At 39.7% G+C, this 19,775-nt stretch overlaps 1 protein-coding gene across 1 annotated transcript; it reads left to right on the top strand.

Moving 5' to 3' along the window:
• Positions 1-3,391: 3,391 nt before the first annotated feature.
• COMMD2 (COMM domain containing 2) lies at positions 3,392-18,460 on the top strand. The gene is made up of 5 exons (XM_061637012.1): positions 3,392-3,593; positions 8,002-8,079; positions 10,064-10,146; positions 14,807-14,980; positions 18,065-18,460. Exons 1-5 carry the CDS (start codon positions 3,527-3,529, stop codon positions 18,260-18,262), a joined length of 600 nt encoding a protein of 199 aa, XP_061492996.1. The 5' UTR covers positions 3,392-3,526; the 3' UTR covers positions 18,263-18,460.
• Positions 18,461-19,775: the final 1,315 nt, after the last annotated feature.

Raw genomic sequence — 19,775 nt, 5'->3', positions numbered from 1 at the left:
CTTAATTGAACTATACTACAGACACAAGTTGATTTTTTTACATGAACAATTAGCACAGAAGGAAGGTTTGCAATGGTATCCAATGCCACACTTTTATTTGTGGTGACTTAGAACAGTAGAATTGGAAGGGGCCTATAAAGGCCATCAAGTGCAACCCCCTGTTCAGTGCAGGAATCCAATTTAAAGCATACTCGACAAGGGACTGTCCAGCTGCCTCTTGAATGTCCCCATTGTTGGAGAGCCCACCACCTCCCTAGGTAATTAGTTCCATTGACATACGCTCTAACAGTTAGGAAGTTTCCAGTCGAAATCTGGCTTCCTTTAACTTGAGCCCATTATTCCGTGTCCTGCACTCCAGAATGATCAAGAAGAGATCCTGGCCCTCCTTTGTGTGACAACCTTTCAAGTACTTCTATTGCATCTCCCGTCAAACTTCTATTCTTCAGGTTAAACATGCCCAGTTCTTTCAATCTCTCCTCATAGCACTTTGATTCCAGTTGCTGATCATCCTTGTTGCTCTTCTCTGAACCTGTTCCAGTTCAATAAGCATGAGGATGGTGCAGTCCAGGCCTAGGAGGGGAAGAATTTTGAGACAAATGTGCCCTATGTCAATGGAAATGGACTGCCTTCAAGTCGATCCCAACTTATGGCTACCCTATAAATAGGATTTTCATGGTAAGCAGTATTCAGAGGGGGTTTACCGCCTCCCTCTGGCTAGTCCTCCCCAGCTGGCTATGACCTGCTCAGCTTGCCACAGCTGCACAAGCCAGACCCTTCCTTGTCCGCAACTGCCAGCTGGGGGGCAACTGGGCTCCTTGGGACTATGCAGCTTGCCCACAGCTGCACAGGTGGCAGGGCACGTAACATCTGAGTCATTCACTGTGGGGGTGATCTTTAGCTGGCCCTTGACACCCAGGAGACACAAGCAGGGATTTGAACTCACAGGCTCTGGACTTCCAGCCAGGCTATCCTCCCCACTGTGCTATACCAGCTGTGCCTCTATGTCAATAGCATAAGAATATAAACATAAGAACATAGGAAGAACCCTGCTGGATCAGACCAAAGATCTATCCAGTCAAGCCTCCTCTTTCCCACAGTGGCCAACCAGATCTCTACAGGAAGCCTACAAGCCACACTTGAGGACAGAAGCTCACTCTCACTGTTGTTCCCCAGCAACTGGTATACAGAGGCATATTGCTGCTGATCCTGAAGGCTGCATAGAGGCATCATGACTAGTAGCCACTGACTCTCTTATCCTCCATGAATTTATTTAACCCTCTTTTAAGGCCATCTAAGTTGGTGGCTCTCACATCTTTGGCAGCAAATTCCATAGTTTAACTATGTGCCATGTTAGTACTAATAAGTGAGTGGGTGCTTCCAGCCACGGGCTCAATATTGCAAATGGGTTCTTGATATATCACAAATGAATTGATGGCAACTGATTTATTTAATTTATTGGATTTTCCTTGGGAAGGGAAAATCCAGATTAAATGAAGAAGAAATACAGGGTGGCTTTTTGATGCCAACAATGTCACGTCTATGCTGCAAAAAAACCAAACAAACTTGCAAGTATGAGGAACATTGACCTGTTTGAAAGCACTTGTAGATATAAAACCAGTTCCATAAATTACACAAGTAGTCCAACCAGAGAACTGATGGCTACGTAGGTGTTTTTGTTGTTGTTTTGACAGATCTACCCACTTTTGCCTTTTCAATCCAGGGCAGGCTGTCAATCAAAGCAATTAAAAGCTAGTTACCGGAGTAGGTTCAGGCAACTGAGACACCCACCCGCACAGGGCCAGGTCTACGATTAGACACAGTGAGACAGCCTACTCAGGCAGTTGATTTTACATGTCATGAAAGGGTTTCAAATTGTTACATTATTTCATTATTATTTTACTGCCAAGGAGATGGAGAGACAGGGACTTCCAGACTGTTACTATTTTGGGGTGGGATTCAATTACATACTGACAATTCAACTCATGCAGTTATAGTTGATTGGGAGATCTTGCACAACAAATCTACTTCCCGAAAGATTTAACTATTTGCAGTAAGGAAAATGATAGGGAAATGCTCTGGAAAGTGTGGGATAGCACTTGCTTTGACAAAATGTCATATAACCTCCCCACAAACAAAACAGAATGTATGCTGATTAAATGGAGAGCCAGTGTGGTGTAGGGGTTAAGGTGTTGGACTATGACCTGGGAGACCAGGGCTCAAATCCCCTCATAGCCATGAAGCTCACTGGGTGACCTTGGGCCAGTCACTGCCTCTCAGCCTCATGAAAACCCTATTCATAGGGTCGCCATAAGTCGGAATCGACTTGAAGGCAGAACATTTACATTTTTATGATCATTAAATAGCAGGTTTAATTACTCTTCCTGCAAACAAACCAGGGTAAATGTTTGATAAACAGATTATCTGGCAGCACCCACATTTTTGTCTCAGATTTCAAAAATAATGTGAATGGCCTTCGATAATATGCACCTTATTATTTGCTGTTCTACTTTAAGCAGCCAGTAAAATGTCTTGGGCCAGCCCTGAGATAGGCAGGGTGTCTTGGCTGAGTCCAGGTGTTTCTTTCCACAGATTACAGGCTCTCCCACAGTGGTGTTCCAGTCACACCCTACAGAACAGTGTAAGTACAGGCCTATTGCAGAGCCCATAATCTTTTAAATCAGTATGGGCAACTAGGCAGTGTCCTACACCGTTTTTGTAAACATTGTTTTCAAGTAGCAGGAAAGGTGTTTACACACAGAGCTTTATTTTGGAATCTGTGCTGCTCATGCATGCAAGTTTTTCCAACTGTCGACACGACGGCATCGTTATCAAAATGCCTTTTTTAAACATTTAATCTGGATTTTTTTTACTGCAAAAAAATTATTAAGTAAAAATAACCCATGATACATCTGTAGTCACTGCCGGTGATTTATGTAGCATGCCCTACCCTAGTAGCGCTTAACACAAATTCCCTGTTTCTGAAAAACAATGGGACAGGTCATTAGTATTTTCATTTTGGAGATGAATCACAGGTTGGGAGCAAGCCCAAGAAAAGTAACTTGTCTCCCCATGACCCTTTGACCCCAGTGTGGTGAATCGAGCTGGGAGTAAATCACAAGACTTGCTGTCTTTAAAATTATTTTTATTTATTTTAAAAGAAATTTTACCGGAGATTGCTGTTGTAAACATACTATCCTCTCTCCCTTTATGAATTTATAACTGCGGGCGAGCTGTCCCTGGAAGCGTCGCAAACTCGCAATCCATGCAGGACAGCCGGAACCCAAAAATCAAAGGTGTAGATACCCCGTAAAAATGCGGGACAATCCCAAAAGTCTCATGAAGGTTAAAGCCCACGTTGTTTTCTTAGAGGAAACAAATCTGAGCGGGAACCTTCGGCACGGAAGTTGCTTCTCAGCCAGGCAACTGTCGCTGTAACACCGAGTTGGCTGAGGGGAAGGTTCCCGCTGGTGCGTACCGACGTCAGGGAACGTTGATGTCGGTCGGCGGGGGTCGCTAAGCGAGGAAGATGTTGCTGGTCCTGTCGGAGGAGCATAAGGACCACCTGGGCTTTCTTCTTCAGGTGGAGAGCTCAGGTACGAGCGACTTGGTTGGTAGCCTGCAAGCCGTTGATGTCGCTCAAGACTTCGTCTGCTCGGTAGCTGTCGAGGTCCTATGGCGCCAGGAAACCTCCCCTTTATAATGAAACCCCGCTTACATCCCGCGTTGGGGGGAAAGGGGCTGTTTAAAAGGATTTGAATAGCTGTCCCTATCTTACCTCCGTTTGCTGCCTGTTGGGCACATACTGCAGCACAATCTTGTGCATGTGTACTCGGAAGTCCTGTGGCATTCAATTGGTCTTATTTCCTAGTTAGGCTGCAATCCTCTGGCCACCTACCTGGTATATATTTGTTATAAAACGTCCTTGTCTGCTGCAGTATTGAATGACAGCGCAAGCCTAACCATGTTTACTCAAAAGTAAGCCCCAATGAATTGAATGAGGCGTATACCAAGGTAAGTGGTGTTAGGATTGCAGCCTAAACCTGGTAACGCTGACGGGTTGATTCTTTTAGGGTGCAAATCTATACACATTTATTTGAGAAGAAGTCCCAGTGAGGTCAGTGGGGTTTACTTTTGATTAGCCACGCATAGGATTGTGCTGTCGGTGTAGGCAGCCTAACAGTAGAAGCCTATGCAGAATTAAGTCTTACTGAGTTCAGTGGGCTTTACTCCCAGGTAAAAATGTGTATAGGATTGAATCCTAAAAGAGAAAAACCAACCCTTTCAGAATAGTAGACTGAGGCTGCAATCCTAACCCCACTTACTGAGAGTAAGTTTCATTGAATTCAGTGGAACTTACTTTTGAGTAACCGTGATTGGGATTGCAGCCTTGGACAGTATTCAACTAAAAGGTAGCACAAGGATAACTGTTAGTGCAAGACTTTCCCGCATGCCCCCTAAATCTGTTCTATGGGTTCTCCAAACCTGCCAGAACAGCTTTGGGGATGGTGGGTGGAGGAGGAGGGGGAAGTCACATTGCACACTTCTAATCCTTGTGCTATCACTATTATTTAGTTATATAGTATTTATTTGTTAAGGTCACAGACCAGCAAAGTTATATAGTTGAATACTGCCCCTTATCATGTACAACAAGCAAAAGTATACCAAACTGCTACCATTTGCACAACAAATCTAGCATTATTTTCCCTACAGTACCACAACTATGGTCTCAATGAAGTTGTTCACTTTTCAGTATGTGTCTGGTTGCAGCCTGCCTAAGGCTAGACTGCTGTTACTCCCTCCCTTTGCATGTTTGCTTTATTTATATTCAGTGTGAGCTTATGATGTGGTAGGGTTCTTAATAAATATTTAAGCAGAGCTTTTGAATTTTCTAAGTGCTTCACATACTTTATCGCAGTAATATTTGTAGCAGCCATATAACATAGTTTAGTATAATCACCTCTGTGCTGTAGTTGATGGCTGAGATGGGGAACAGTTAGTTTATGGTTCCCAAATTCATACAGCAGAGCCAAAACCTCAGTTAAAGACCAGTTCACATTCTCAGAATAACTAGATATTATTGGGGATGGTAGTTTGGCTCCCACTGACTTGTATCCCCCTTGTAAAATATAGTAGGACATCATCACACTCAGTATTTCCCTGCCACAATTTATTAGCTTCTGCTTGGTTGTGAGACAGCTGGACAGCCTAAATTGGATCCCTGCATTGAGCAGGGAGTTGAAGTCGATGGCCTTATAGGCCCCTTCCACCTCTACTAGTCTAGGATTCTGTGTGGGAAGTTGCTGAATGTGATGATATCATGGACTGTTGGGCAAACATGTAGAGATGGGGGGGTCATTAGCAGCCGCATGGCTTCTGTAACAGCTGGCTAGGTCTTCTAGTAAGCAAAATTTATATACTGCTTCATAAAAAAACCTCTAAGCCGTGTATATAAAATAGTATAAAATATTCATTAAAATAGCAATAAACAGTAGAAATTCTTTAAAAAATCAAAATATAGGTAAAATCAACAGTCTTTAGCTGCTACAATGGAACGTTCGCTGGTATAATAACAAAACAAAAATGCCTTTATTTGCATATATAAGGACCAGAACCTTAGTGTGCATGCTTTAGTGTATTTAGCTTGGATTAATTTCTGTTGACTGCCCTGAAAACACAGTCAAGGTAGTAAAAAAACCTGTCACTTTTCATTCACCTTTAAGTGAGCATGGTGGGAATCTTCAATAATTATAAGTACAGACCCAGTTCTTCTGAATTATTTAGAATGGAGTATGGGTGCAATCCTATATATGTGGTATTTGAAGGTGTTTTCTTTAACAAGCAAAGCCCAAAGAGCTGACTTTTTCTTACTGTTTTGTTTTTTCTTGCAATTGTGGATATTTGAAAGCACCAGAAAGAAGGAAGGTGACACCAAATTTAAATACCTCTTCTCCTCCCCCCCCCAAAAAAAACCCCCAACAACCCAAAAGCTAACCTCAAAAGGTCTTGCAGACAATTTTTGCTGGGATGATAAAATAAATAAATCAATGAAGTATGTTTGTAAATGTATAACACAATTTTCTTCAACACACTTTGAGGTTTGCCTCTTTTAAAAGTCCCCGAAATTTCAAGGATTTTCATAATATTGAGATTTTAGCATTATTGTCACTAAATCCAGTGATGAAAGTAGTGTGTGCTGCTGAATCTCCTATGAAATTATTTTGTGACTCTAAACTCAGTGACAAATATGAATGAAGTGTTCTGGCACTTCATAATGTTTTGTTGGTACTCTGTCCGTTTATCTCCACCTCTACTGCTGTATAAATTTCCCTGTGTAAATTAAAAAATGTGTTCACAATTTAGAGTGGACAGATATAAGCTGTATTATGTTGGGCTACTTACTATGTTGACCCATTCCAATCTGGGTTCAGGCCTGGTTATGGGACTGAATCAGCCTTGGTTGCTCTGATGGATGACCTTTACTGGGAGAAGGAGTGTGACTCTGTTATTCTTACTGGATCTCTCAGCAGGTTTTGATACCATTGATCATGGTATCCTTCTGAGCTGACTTGATGAAATGCATATCAGAGGCACTGTTTTACAGAATAGCATTGGATGATTGTCTTTCAGCCTCCTAACAGTTGTGTTGTTGGGTGCTGTAGGGTACTATCTTGTCCCTAATGCTGTTTAACATTTATATGAAGCCCTTGGGAGTGCTCATCAGGAGATTTGGGGCAAGGTGTCAGCAGTATGCTGATGATACCCAGCTCAGTTTCTGTATAACATCTGAATTGGAAGAGGCTGCACAAGCCCTGGACCAGTGTTTGGACTCGGTGATGGGCTGGATGAGGGCCAATAAACTGAGTCTGAATCCTAGCAAGATGGAGGCACAGTGGATTGGTGATTCTCAAGTTCAGATAATTGGTCAGTTGCCTGCTTTGGATGGGGTTGTACTTCTTCTGAAAGAGCAGGTTGGTAGTCTGGAGGTGCTCCTCGATCCATCTTTGTTGGGAGAGGCCCAGGTGACCTCAGTGACTAGGACTGCCTTTTACCAGCTTTGCTGGTAAGACAGCTGTGGCCATTTCTGGACTGGGTTAGACTGACCACTGTTGTCCATGCACTGGTAACCTCCAGGCTGGATTACTGTAATATGCATTTATGTGAGGCTGCCCTTGAGATTAGCCCAGAAGCTGCAGCTGTGCAAAATGTTGCTGTTCACCTGGAACAGGGTATCACCAACATGTTACCCCTCTGCTGAAAGAACTGCACTGGCTGCCCATTAGCTTCCTGGCCAAGTTCAAAGTTCTAGTTTTGTTGCACGAAGCCCTACACAGCTTGGGACTAAGATATTTGAAAGATCATCTTACACCTTATATACCCAGGAGATCACTGTGCTCTGCAAGTGAGGTCTCCTGCAGATACCATCTTATCAGGAGGTCCACTCCACACAACACAGGAAGTGGTTCTTTTTTGTTGTGGCACATACCCTTTGGTATTCCCTCCCCTTAAATATTAGACAGGCACCATATCCGTTTTCTTTTTGGCACCTTCTGCAGACCTTTGTCTTTCAACAAGCCTTTTAAGTTGAGACCTTATCTCAGTCTATTGGAATTGGTTTTTAAGATGTTATTAAAGCTGTTTTTTAAAAGCTGTTTTAAGCTGTTTTGCTTTGATATGTTTTTAAAGATGTTTTGTTTTAATATATATTACTTTTACTTTTAAGATATTTTAGAGTGCTTTTAGTGTTTTTGTTTGCCTCCTTGGGCTCCTTATGGAAGGAAGGGTGAGATATAATCTCCTGATGGGGTCTATTTGTCTAAGCCACCTTGGGTTTCTATCATGAAAAGAAAGGCGGGGTATAAATGTAATAACTAACTAACTAACTAAATAACTAACTAACTAACTAACTAAATAACTAACTAAATAACTAACTAAATAAATAAATAACCAAACCATAATCTAGCTACTTGAATCTGTAAATGATTCTTTTTTTTTTCTTTTCAGTTGTCAGTGAATTTGGCCGTATTGCTATGGAGTTTTTAAGAAAAGGCACAAACCCAAAAATCTATGAAGGAGCAGCAAGTAAGAATTAGAGAAGTATGGTTGAAGGGGAGTATTTTTCTGAGGTCTTGTGACAGTAAGATAAATGATGAAACTGTCTGAATTGATGTGCTGCTATAGGCCCAGTTCAGAGGTAACAATGATGGTCCAATAAATCATGATATATCAGACCAAGAATGGCTGTGTTTGAGTCAGAGCTTGGAAAAGTTACTTTTTTGAACTACAACTCCCATCAGCCCAATCCAGTGGCCATGCTGGCTGGGACTGATGGGAGTTGTAGTTCAAAAAAGTAACTTTTCCAAGCTCTGGTTTGCACACAATGGTAAGCAAAAGTTTTTGGCTTAATAAACCATACTGTGCACAAGTTGCTCCTAATGGCTGTTCCTTTGCTCCTCTCCTGACATGAGCACATATATAAACCAGGATGAGGATAGTTTACCATTACAACCAAACCTGGGATTGTGGTGTGTTTCAAATAACAATTAATAGCTATCTTTAAAGCATGGTTTGTTGATGGCTTACTGATTAAGGTTAGGATGAAACAAACCATGATCTTGGGTTTGGATGTAACTATGTTATTTCCTTCCAGGTTTGTTTACCTGCTTATTCCAGAGAGGAGTGAAGTACCAGCACACTGCTCGTATGCAGTATGTTTGTAGCCAATGAGACTTGCGTTTCAAATCCTGGTTTGTAAGTAGCTGTTAAACCACCATTTTCTGGTTTTGATAACACAGGAAACTGGTCTAATAAACTAGGATATTGGCACCAAAGCTGGGTGTGGAAGGAGAGGAGGGAAAGGAAAGTGCTGGCATACAGCTTGTTCTCGGTTGGAGGGGAAAACATTTTTTATCTGAATCAGGCCTAATATGTTCAGTGTGTCATGGATTATCAAAACAAGCTGTATTTTATTTTATTTTGAGGAAGTACAACTTTGTAATATGCTAACAGGCAGGCAGTTTGGAAAGTTAATTATTTATATATTTTTAATGTGTGTCTGCTTCCACATATGTCCTATTTCAAAAAGATATTTGTACAGTTTTACTCATAAGGTGTATTATTGTGTGGGCAAGGAGCAAAGGAAGTTTCCCGAAGCAGAACGAAACTATAGTTTGTGTTCTGATCTTAAAAACATGTCTGCAAATAATTGCAAGTATGCATAAATGTCAGAATCTTAGCCTCTTCATATTATTACAAGCAGCAACAAATTTGGAATGACGTCCTGCAGAGTCTTCGGGCTATAGTACATATATAAGCTCAGTTGAAATGAACGGAGCTTTCATTGGTGGAGGTGCAGCACACTGAGGATTGCTCACTCAGAGCCAAATTATGCACTTAGAAAAAGCACATGGTATACAGTCCTAGCACTATATACCATGAGAATTTAGAGGAGGAAGAGTGGCATGTTTGAAAGCTTTCTGTGTAAAACTATTTTCTGTATGAAGAAAAGTAGAGTAATGCTCCAATCCAATATACACTTACCTGGGAGTAAGTCCCATTGAACACAATGGAGCTTACTTCTGAGTAGACATGTATTGGATTGCAGCCTATGCTAGTCTCCTTCTCCCTGACATCCTAGTTTTCCACAGGGGTGGAATTTTTGATAGAGGGAACCATTCATTTCTGCTGTTCATTTTTCCCTCAATTATTTGTTAAGTTGTTTGTTTACATTTTTTCTGATAGATTTTGAAGCGATGGCAACCCTAGTACAAAATACATTATTGCTAAGTTAAGACTCAGGTATAAATGGTATTTATTAAGGTCCCTGATCTCCCAATAGTCTTCATGTGCACTTCAGTGGAATATTGTCTTTGCTTTCCATTATTGTTAACCATTTGTATATCCTTAAAAATACACTAGTAGTATAAGCCTATGCAGAGTTCATTGGGATGCTTTCCCCTAGTAAGTGTAAGATTTTCAACCTGAGACTATTTTTATTTGAAATTAATTGAAGAGTATATAATAATGGATCATCCCTTTTTTGATGTTTTCTTATTTTATTTTTCAGGAAAACTTAATGTTAATAGTGAAACAATTCAGCATGGTGTAGAAGGATTAACATACCTTCTCACTGAGAGCTCAAAACTCATGGTAAGTGTAACAATGAGACAAACAGGTACTTGAAAGAACTACGTTGCTGGATATATTTTTTTAAAGGTCTCTGTTTTAGAAATATGTGGTATTTTAGATGAAAGACAAATTAACACAAACTCCTCTATTTTGGTGCATCCTCCATCTTTTTTCCTCCCAGCCCCTTCACTGTGGCTTATCAGTAGGTGTAAATGCTTATCTCCACATTGTGAAAACTTCACCTGCTGATTTCTACAGTTCAAGCTCCTGAGAAAGACTCAGAAAGAAAGAAGCCAGGCTGTTGTTAATTTCCCATCCCTATAATTAGTAAGATCAATTAAAAGGGCAAATAAGCAGTTTAGTTTTTCATAAAAATAAGTACCTAAAAAGTTGACAACCCTTATCTCTAGGAATACAGCATGTTAGCCTATAGAATGACTGACTATAGATGCATAGTTAAAGGTAAAGGTGTCCCCGCACTTGTAGTGCGAGTTGTTTCCAACTCTTAGGGTGACGTCTTGCAACGTTTACTATGCAGACCGTATATATGGGGTGGGATTGCCAGTACCTTCCCTGGCCTTTCTTTACCCCCCCAGCATATGCCGGGTACTCATTTTACCGACCACGGATGGATGGAAGGCTGAGTGGACCTCGACCCCTTTTACCGGAGATTCGACTTCCTCCTTCCATTGGAATTGAACTCCGGCCGTGAGCAGAGCTTCGGCTGCGTTACCGCTGCTTTCATTAATTGAAAGCTGTTACAGAAGCTGCTATACCAGTGAAACTGTAGCAGTGGGCATTTCCTTGTGCAGTAGGATATTCAAGGATCAAACCATGTCATTTTTATAGGTCAAAAGGAACTATGTATTGGATTGTATCCAGAGGGCTATAGAGAGCTAGTTTTTATGGATATAGCGTATGCAATTGGTGCCCTTTTGCCAGGGTAAGTTAGTTTAAATCCAGCAGGAGGCATCCATTCATGGGAGAAGGGAGGCCATTTTTTTGCCAATTCACTCTCTCTCCCTCCAGGAGCCTCTCAAAATTTGTTCTGGCTGAAGGTTAGGTTGATTTTGGTAATAAGGCTATTTTACAAAGTTAATTAAGATCTTAAACAGATAAATTGATAGAAAGATGGTGTTTGTTAACAATTTGAAGATTGGACAGCCATATATTTAGGGTCTTTTTTGTTAATCTTTGAGAGCTACTGTGGCGTAGTGGTTAAGGTGGTGGACTATGCCCTGGGAGATCAGGGTTCAAATCCCCATGCAGCCATGAAGCTCACTGGGTGACCTTGGGCCAGTCACTGCCTCTCAGCCTCAGAGGAAGACAATGATAAAACCACCTCTGAATACCGCTTACCATGAAAACCCTGTTCATAGGGTCGTCATAAGTCGGGATCAACTTGAAGGCAGTCCATTTCCATTTTTGTTAATCTTTATTGTTTATTTCAGGTATACGTATTATGGATTTTTGTCTCTTTGTTATATTATGCTTCATCCTTCATATTATGTTGTTTTTTCATATTTTATATAATAAATACTATAAAAAGATTGAAGCAATGTTATAAAATCATATGTGTATTAAGATGATTCCACCTGAATAATTCAGTTTGATTACAACAAGAACCGTGAGGTTTGGTTTTTATTCTAGTTTCCACCAATATATCCAATTGTCTTTTGACCATCTACTTCATAAATGGGATGCACTATATACAAATTCAAAATAGGACAGGTACATATTGCAAACTATCCAATTGGCAATATCCAGTGTTATTAATACTCAGAGTAAATACATTAAATCAATGGACCTAAGTAAATTAAAGGTATGTTTTAGTTGGCTATTGCCTGATATTTCTATAAATACTTTTGGATTATGAATGCTGTGAATTATTTTCTGTGCTACTTTCTGACTCCTTTTGCTTTTTAGTATGAATATCCTGCAATCAATAAATTCTAATTAAACATTTCCTTCCCCCCCCAAGCATATTTCAGTTGAAAATGCAGTCTTAACACAAAGTAACAAAAATCGTGAGCAAGCGAAGGGCCATAGCTCAGTGGTAGAACATCTGCTTTGCATGCGGTAGGTTCTAGGTTCAGGCATTGGAAAAAGACTACTGTCTGAACCCATCTTATCAGGAGGTTCATTCTGCACAGTATAGGAAATGGACCTTTAGTGTGGCAGCACCTACCCTGTGGAATTCCCTCCCTTTGAATATTAGGCAGGTGCCATCTCTGCTATCTTTTCGGCGCCTTTTGAAGACTTTCCTCTTTCAACAAGCCTTTTAGGTTGAGACCTATCCCAGTATACGTCTGTGTTAGAATTGCTTAATATGTTTTTTAATAAAGTTTTTAACCCTTTTAAAAAGTTTTTTTAAATTTTTAACGCTGTTTTGTTTCAATGTATTTTAAGATCTGTTTTTATGATGTTTTAAAGTGTTTTTGGCACTTTGTTTCCGTCCTGGGCTCCTGCTGGGAGGAACGGCGGGATACAAATTAAATAATAAATAAATAAAATTAAAAATATGGGCATTTCCTAACTGTGATTGCATAAAGAAGAAGAAAAAAACAGCCAGCCACTTTTTAGAGGAATGTAGGCTCAACACACTTGTTCAAGGCATATCTTCTTTCAGCCAGAATGTGAAAAACTTATTATTTTGATTTATTTGTTCTTCAGAGGTGTTAGGAGGCAAATTCATACAGAATATTTTCACATGGCTATGAGCTCGAGCACAACAAGACATTGGTAATTAAAAAGAAAATACAAAAACCAGCCACTTCATGGTGAGAGAGCATCTCTGAGACCAGAAATCACCTCCCATACAACAAAGCCATTCCATCAGCCCAAAGACTTCCATTTGCGCAGCAGAACTTCCCTTTCCTCTCCTCCTTCTGTGAACCCCACAAAACCATTCTGGTTCTTCCCCCAACCCTTTGGAGCAGATTTGAGGGCACACAGGGGCACGCAGAGAGAGAACTTCCATTGTGCAAGTGTTAGTCCTTGCACTAAAGGAACGACTTCTTGGCTACAGCCCTACGAATCTTATCATGTAGCCAAATTCCAGTCTCGTGTTCCAATGAATTCCTTGTCAAAGGGAACACTGATTTGTCCAGGAGAATACTGATTTGCCTTTCTATACATGCCTGAAGCTTCCTTGCTCCTCAAAGTAGCTGTTTCGGTTGTGTCTGTCCTTAGCACATGCTCGCAAGATGCTCGTTGGCCCTAGACAGTTTGTTATGGCAGACAGAGCATAGATTCAAACCCCTGTTCATCCTTAAAGCTTGGGCCAGTCATCACATCAGTCCAGTCGGTGGCTGCCTTGAGTTCTTTGGAGGAAGGTCGAGATAACAAATGTGATAATAAATACACAGACCCAACGTAACTACTTTGTCATGCCTCCTATTCACAGCTGCTGCAGGGCACTGTGGGTGGCCTGAGTCAATACCTTGGAACAACTGATGGGAACCAAGTTCCAAGTACTGAAAAAACGCTGCTATTATTTGCTAACTTTAGGCAGCTATTTGTCTCCTGGTACAGATCACAACAGTTAGGAGTGCAAACTAAACATTTCAAAAATAACAGTGCAATCCTATATGGGTCTACACAGAAATAAGTCCCCCTGCACTTATTGGAGCGTACTCCCTGGTAAGTTGGTATAGGAATGCAGCCAAACACACATGCTGTGGAGTTATGGCATCTGTTATACTGAGCTCTATGAAACAACTGTGTTCAGCAACAGCTTCTGCCCTTTATGTGCTTAGCAATCTGATTAGCGACCAATTCGCTAAAATACTTGATGGCCTTTAAAACAAGGGGCATCCATCAAAACTGCACTACACCAATACCGGCAAAGATAAACAGAAGAAACCTCAAGGTAATTTAAAATGAAAACATATTAACTGTATTTTACAGACGTTAATTGCTCTATAAAATGCGGCGGCAAGACTGCTCACTGGAGCAGGGTATTGCCAACATGTCACCCAACTGCTGAAAGAATTGCACTGGCTGCCCATTTGCCACCGGGCCACGTTCAAGGTTCTACTTTTGGCGTACAACGCCCTATACAGCTTGGGACAAGGATACCTGAAAGACTGTCTCACCTCTTATATGCCCAGTCAATCACTGCGCTGTGCTGGTGAGGGCCTCCTGCAGATGCCATCTTATCAGGAGGTTCATTCTGCACAATATAGGAAACGGACCTTTAGTGTGGCAGCGCCTACCCTGTGGAATTCCCTCCCTTTGAATATTAGGCAGGCTATCTTTTCGACACCTTTTGAAGACTTTCCTCTTTCAACAAGCCTTTTAGGTTGAGATCTATCCCAGTCTGCGTCTGTGTTGGAATTGCTTAATATGTTTTTTAATAATGTTTTTAACCCTTTTAAAAAGTTTTTTAAAAATGTTTTAACGCTGTTTTGTTTTAATGTATTTTAAGATCTGTTTTTATGATGTTGTAAAGTGTTTTTAGCGCTTTGTTTGCCGTCCTGGGCTCCTGCTGGAAGGACACAAATTAAATAATAAAAATAATAAATAAATAAACCCTGGGAAGCCACACCAGTCAGTGTAGGCATACTGAGCTAGATGGGCCAATGGTTTTACTCAATATATGGTAGTTTCCTATGTTTGTATGTAAAACAATAATAGAAGCAATCAAGAACTCAAAATGTTACTCTGTTGTTAATTTTAGATATCCGAGATAGATTTCCAAGACTCTATACTTGTACTAGGATTCTCTGAAGAACTGAATGCCTTATTACTTCAGCTATATCTTGACAACAGAAAGGAGATCAGAAGTATTCTGAGTGAGCTAGCACCAAAGCTGCCAAGTTATCACAGTCTTGAATGGAGACTAGATGTACTGGTAAGGGTGCAAAACTTTGATTCTCAGTGTTGTTTTCACTTGTCACAGCACAACAGAAACTGTTGAACAAGCTAAAGACAATGCTTTTAAAATGATAAGAGGTAGCAGTAGTATTATTTATACACATTTCTGCATATGATTATTCATGATAGAACACCAGAAAGTGATCTGCGTAGTTAGTTGTCCAATGATTTGCCAGAATAATGCAACCTGCTATGTACTTTGGTTTAATATTAAGCGAATCCTTTTGTAAAATTCCCGTCTCTGTATCAGTACTAGCTTAGCCAGTGTACCGACATTCAGCCTGGTTACAGACACACATATTGACAATTTACTGGAATTGTAGCATTTATTTTTAAATCAGCACCTTGTAGCTCAAAGGTAGCAATTTCTTTTTTAAAAAAACAGGACATTTAATAAGCTATAGAAAAAGCAGCTTAATGAAAATTTAAAAACAGAATTAAGAAAAAGGTCAGCTTTAACAGAATCAGTAAGACATCAAATATTCAGGCTAGTCTAATAAAAATCAATAAATTAGTTGGAAGACCATTCTTGAGCTGAAGGTAAGTCATATACATACGCAAACACATGGGTACATACAACACACACACCTTAAATGTTCATCATCAGAAACATTTTTACCCTGATCTTCAGCTCAAAAGGCTCCAACAGTATCTTACATAAGGCCAGTAATAGAAGACAATCCCTGTCTGCATGCTTAGGTACTAAACAAAACAAAACAAACAAAAAACAAGTGCCCCAGTCTTCAAAGCCCCAGGCAATTCTAAGTCTGCACAAGTTTTTTTTTCCCCTAGGAAAGGACATGATTTCCCTCAAAGAGGATTTCTCCTTTGCATGTGCTTCCCACCTCCTTTCTGATACTGGCACCATGCTGGTATATAACATGTCAGGAAGCTGTGGCAAGCTATATCTGGTCCAACAGGTGAGGGGAGAGCATCTTTAGTGGGCCGTGTTCCAGCCTTCATGAGTTTAGTCATAAGCCAGCCATTGTCAACCAATGGCAAAGATATGTTTTTATACTGCTTTTCCATTTCCTCCTACACCAGATGATGCCTAATAGGGAACATTTCATGTGCTTAGTCAAGCCCCAAAAGCAACACTAGTTCCTGGAATGTTTTTTTCATTTAGTTTATTTGGGCTACAGTGCATAAACATTAGTTACAGTATAGAGTTATCAAGACAACCACAGCAGGAAAAACCCCACAGTATGCATATATACAAACTGTGTCTTTTAAAAGTTTGTTCATGGATTTTGTTAATCAAAAGTTGTTGTTTTAAAAAAATGCAGACAATTTGACTCTGAACACGTCTTCTCTTTAATAGTTGTGGCCTAGTTATGATGGTTACAACAAAGAATTTGCCTATATTTTCAGTAATCTTGGTGTTATGAAGACTACAGCTGAATGTCAAAAAGCCTAAAGTAATGACAACAGAAGATTTATGTAACTTTAAAGTTGACAACAAGGACATTGAACTCATCAAGGATTATCAGTACCTTGGCACAGTCATTAACCAAAATGGAGACAGTAGTCGAGAAATCAGAAGAAGGCTAGGACTGGGGAGGGCAGCTATGAGAGAACTAGAAAAGGTCCTCAGATGCAAAGATGTATCACTGAACACTAAAGTCGGGATCTTTCAGACCATGGCATTCCCGATCTCTGTATGGATGTGAAAGTTGGACTAAAAAAAGTGGATAGAGAAAAATCACCTCCTTTGAAATGTGGTGTTGGAGGAGAGCTTTGCGCATACTATGGACTGCGAAAATGACAAATAATTGGGTGTTAGAACAAATTAAACCAGAACTATCACTAGAAGCTAAAATAATGAGACTGAGGTTATCATACTTTGGACACATCATGAGAAGACATGATTCACTAGAAAAGACAATAATGCTGGGGAAAACAGAAGGGAGTAGAAAAAGAGGAAGGCCAAACAAGAGATGGATTGATTCCATAAAGGAAGCCACAGACCTGAACTTACAATATCTGAACAGGGTGGTTCATGACAGATGCTGTTGGAGGTCGCTGATTCAAAGGGTTGCCATAAGTCATAATCGATTTGAAGGTACATAACAAGAAATAAATTGAGATCTATATCCCTTTAAACATTATAATACAGATTTTTTAAATATAGGTATAACCTATATTTATCCTCAACAGATTTGGGCTACCTATCTCTGGCTTTCCGTGATAACTGTGCTTTTCTTGTCTGAAATTTGTTAATAAAGTTAAGACTATTGGCTATTCACTTTCCCATTTCTGGCACTTGAATTAGAGACAGCAACTATCTACATTGAAATGAGACTTCTGCATTTCAATTTGCATAAGGGTTTGCTCACCATTGTAGCTTGGTCTACAACCTAGTAGCGATTTTCAACCTGCTAGGAATTTAATGACACTAAACATTCATAGATACTGGAGTACATTTTCAATGGTTACACTCAATGCTTTGCCATCAGCAGTTATGGAAGGTTGATTTACCAAGCTGCCTTGGCATTTAAGAATTTGCCCTTATGAAAATGGCTTAGCTGAAACATTAGCCCATGTTCTTCTGTGTTCTAATGTTTATAGAGCTATAAGATTCCAATTTATTTCCCCAGTACTTTCTTTACACATGGGGAATTCCAAGACTAGGCCACAACTGTTAAAGAGAATATGAGTTATGAATTAAAATTGTCTGTATTTTTTATTTTTTAGCTACTTGTTATTGTTCATGCATTTTGTTACACTCTTATTTTAAAAGGCACCATTTGTATGCATGCAGATGGTGTTTTACTTGGAAATATGTAAGGCAGATTACATCAGTGAGGATAGCCATGAGGTTTAGCTTTTATTGTATTTTTTATCCAATTGTCCTTTTGAACCACGCACTGGATGTCATCAGTGGAATGCACCATATATTTTAATTAAGTAGGTACATATTGTAAAATATGCACACATTTCTATATAAATATTGAATTATGAATGCAGTGAATTAGAAAGATGACTGTTAATTTGTATTCTTAGCACATCTCTTTATTTTAAATCTTACTGAGCTTTTCCTCCCATCTCACTATTTAAATAGCTCGCCAGCAGAAGTCTGAGGCAACAAATTAAGCCTGCTGTGACTCTGAAGCTACACCTTAATCAGAATGGAAATCAAACTACCAAAATATTGCAAACTGACCCTGCTACATTGCTCCACCTGATCCAGCAACTGGAACAAGCTTTGGCAGAAATGAAAACAAATCATTGTAGACGAATAGTGCGTAACATCAAATAGTGTTTATCATCTCGGTAAACTTACAGAAAACAGTGTCACTAAACAAAGGTGCATCTGGACCAGTCAAAACACTTTCCTGGGCCAAGATAATGTTTACAGGCTGAATTTGGGCAGTAACCTAATAGTACTGCCAGATGCAAGTTAGAATTATTGTCACAGACTTTAACCACACAATAATAAACTAGTTGATCATGTGAACTTTTCTAATTTTATGTACAGCTGCCTTTTGCATAACATACAGCATTGTTTATTGTCCCTTATCTTTTTCTGATCTAAATAATGAAACATATACAGTACTTTTTATCTGTCTCTGTCTTCTGACTAATTTCTTGTAATTATTCAGGTGACAACTTCTTCATGCCCTAACTGCTACATGATATTATTGTGAATAAGGAAATAACAGCAGCATGGTAAAAATTGTTGTGCTTAAAATAAGCAACAATTTCTGGGTCATACAATATTTTTCTTCTGCACGTGAGCTGTCTTGACTGGATGCCCTTGGGTAACAACATTCAAACGGAAAACCTGAAAAAGTATAACTGCAGTTGTGAGATTTATGGCACAAACACCACATTATTCACGAAAGTGTATTAGCAAAGCAAGCAGGACTGCTCATATGTAGAAGAAAATGTCTTGTATGAATCAAAGTACACAACAACAAAAATGTAGAAAACTATTAGTGTTTAATCAGCACACTGGGTGGTTTCCAACGTACTTGTTGGAATCAGCGTTCCATCAGTGCAATTATTTTCAGTTGTGCAACAGAATTTCCCCCATCTCCTCCCCCCCATGGGCCCATTAAATCTATTCTAAGGTCCCCCCAACCTTCTAGAGCAGATTTGGGGAGTGTGCATGGGAAGCAGACACAGTGGTGGTGTGGAGTTCCATTGTGCAAGCAGAAACCCTTGTGCTGATGGAACATGTTAGTTGGATACTACCCAATATATTGGTGCAAAATAGTTATATGAATGGTATAATGTGTATTGTGTTTTTTCTAAGGGTGGATATACAGCTATGGATGGATAAAAGCTGTATTTTATATTTTCAAATATGGGGGATCAACCATTGTATGTGCCTTCTTCCCAGCAACTTCATTTGAGTGGCACTTGCCTCCTCCCACATTCCATCTTGAGACTATGACTAGATGCAGACTCTATAACATCAGTTAACCCCCCCTACTCTGTTTGCTATCTAACTTGTTTTATCTATTTAAAATTTTTATAAACTGCTTAATATTTTTTTAAAAAACTCTAAGTGGTGTACTATGTAAAATAATATCATTAAAACAAGAATACAACATAAAACCAATTAAACAGTGGCATGAAAGCATATAAAACAAATAAAATGGGAACTCATGTCATTCATATAAATAAAACGGTCTGATGGGTCAGGAAAAGATAATTCTTTACAAGACATCTGAAGCAGCTGATGGTTGATGGTGGCATTCCAAAGAACAGGCAATAGCAGAAAACACTGATTTCTGGCTCACCACCTATATTCTGTAGGATGCAGT

The sequence above is a fragment of the Rhineura floridana genome, chromosome 7, assembly GCF_030035675.1.
Source record: "Rhineura floridana isolate rRhiFlo1 chromosome 7, rRhiFlo1.hap2, whole genome shotgun sequence".
Classification (NCBI taxonomy): domain Eukaryota; kingdom Metazoa; phylum Chordata; class Lepidosauria; order Squamata; family Rhineuridae; genus Rhineura; species Rhineura floridana.
This window is presented reverse-complemented; position numbering and strand designations above follow the sequence as displayed.

Bases quoted from the DNA above. Each gene is read 5' to 3' on its own strand.
- COMMD2 (XM_061637012.1), top strand. From the start codon at position 3,527: ATGTTGCTGGTCCTGTCGGAGGAGCATAAGGACCACCTGGGCTTTCTT. The intron at 8,080-10,063 runs GTAAGAATTAGA...TTTATTTTTCAG, and splicing joins AATCTATGAAGGAGCAGCAA to GAAAACTTAATGTTAATAGT. The intron at 14,981-18,064 runs GTAAGGGTGCAA...CTATTTAAATAG, and splicing joins AATGGAGACTAGATGTACTG to CTCGCCAGCAGAAGTCTGAG.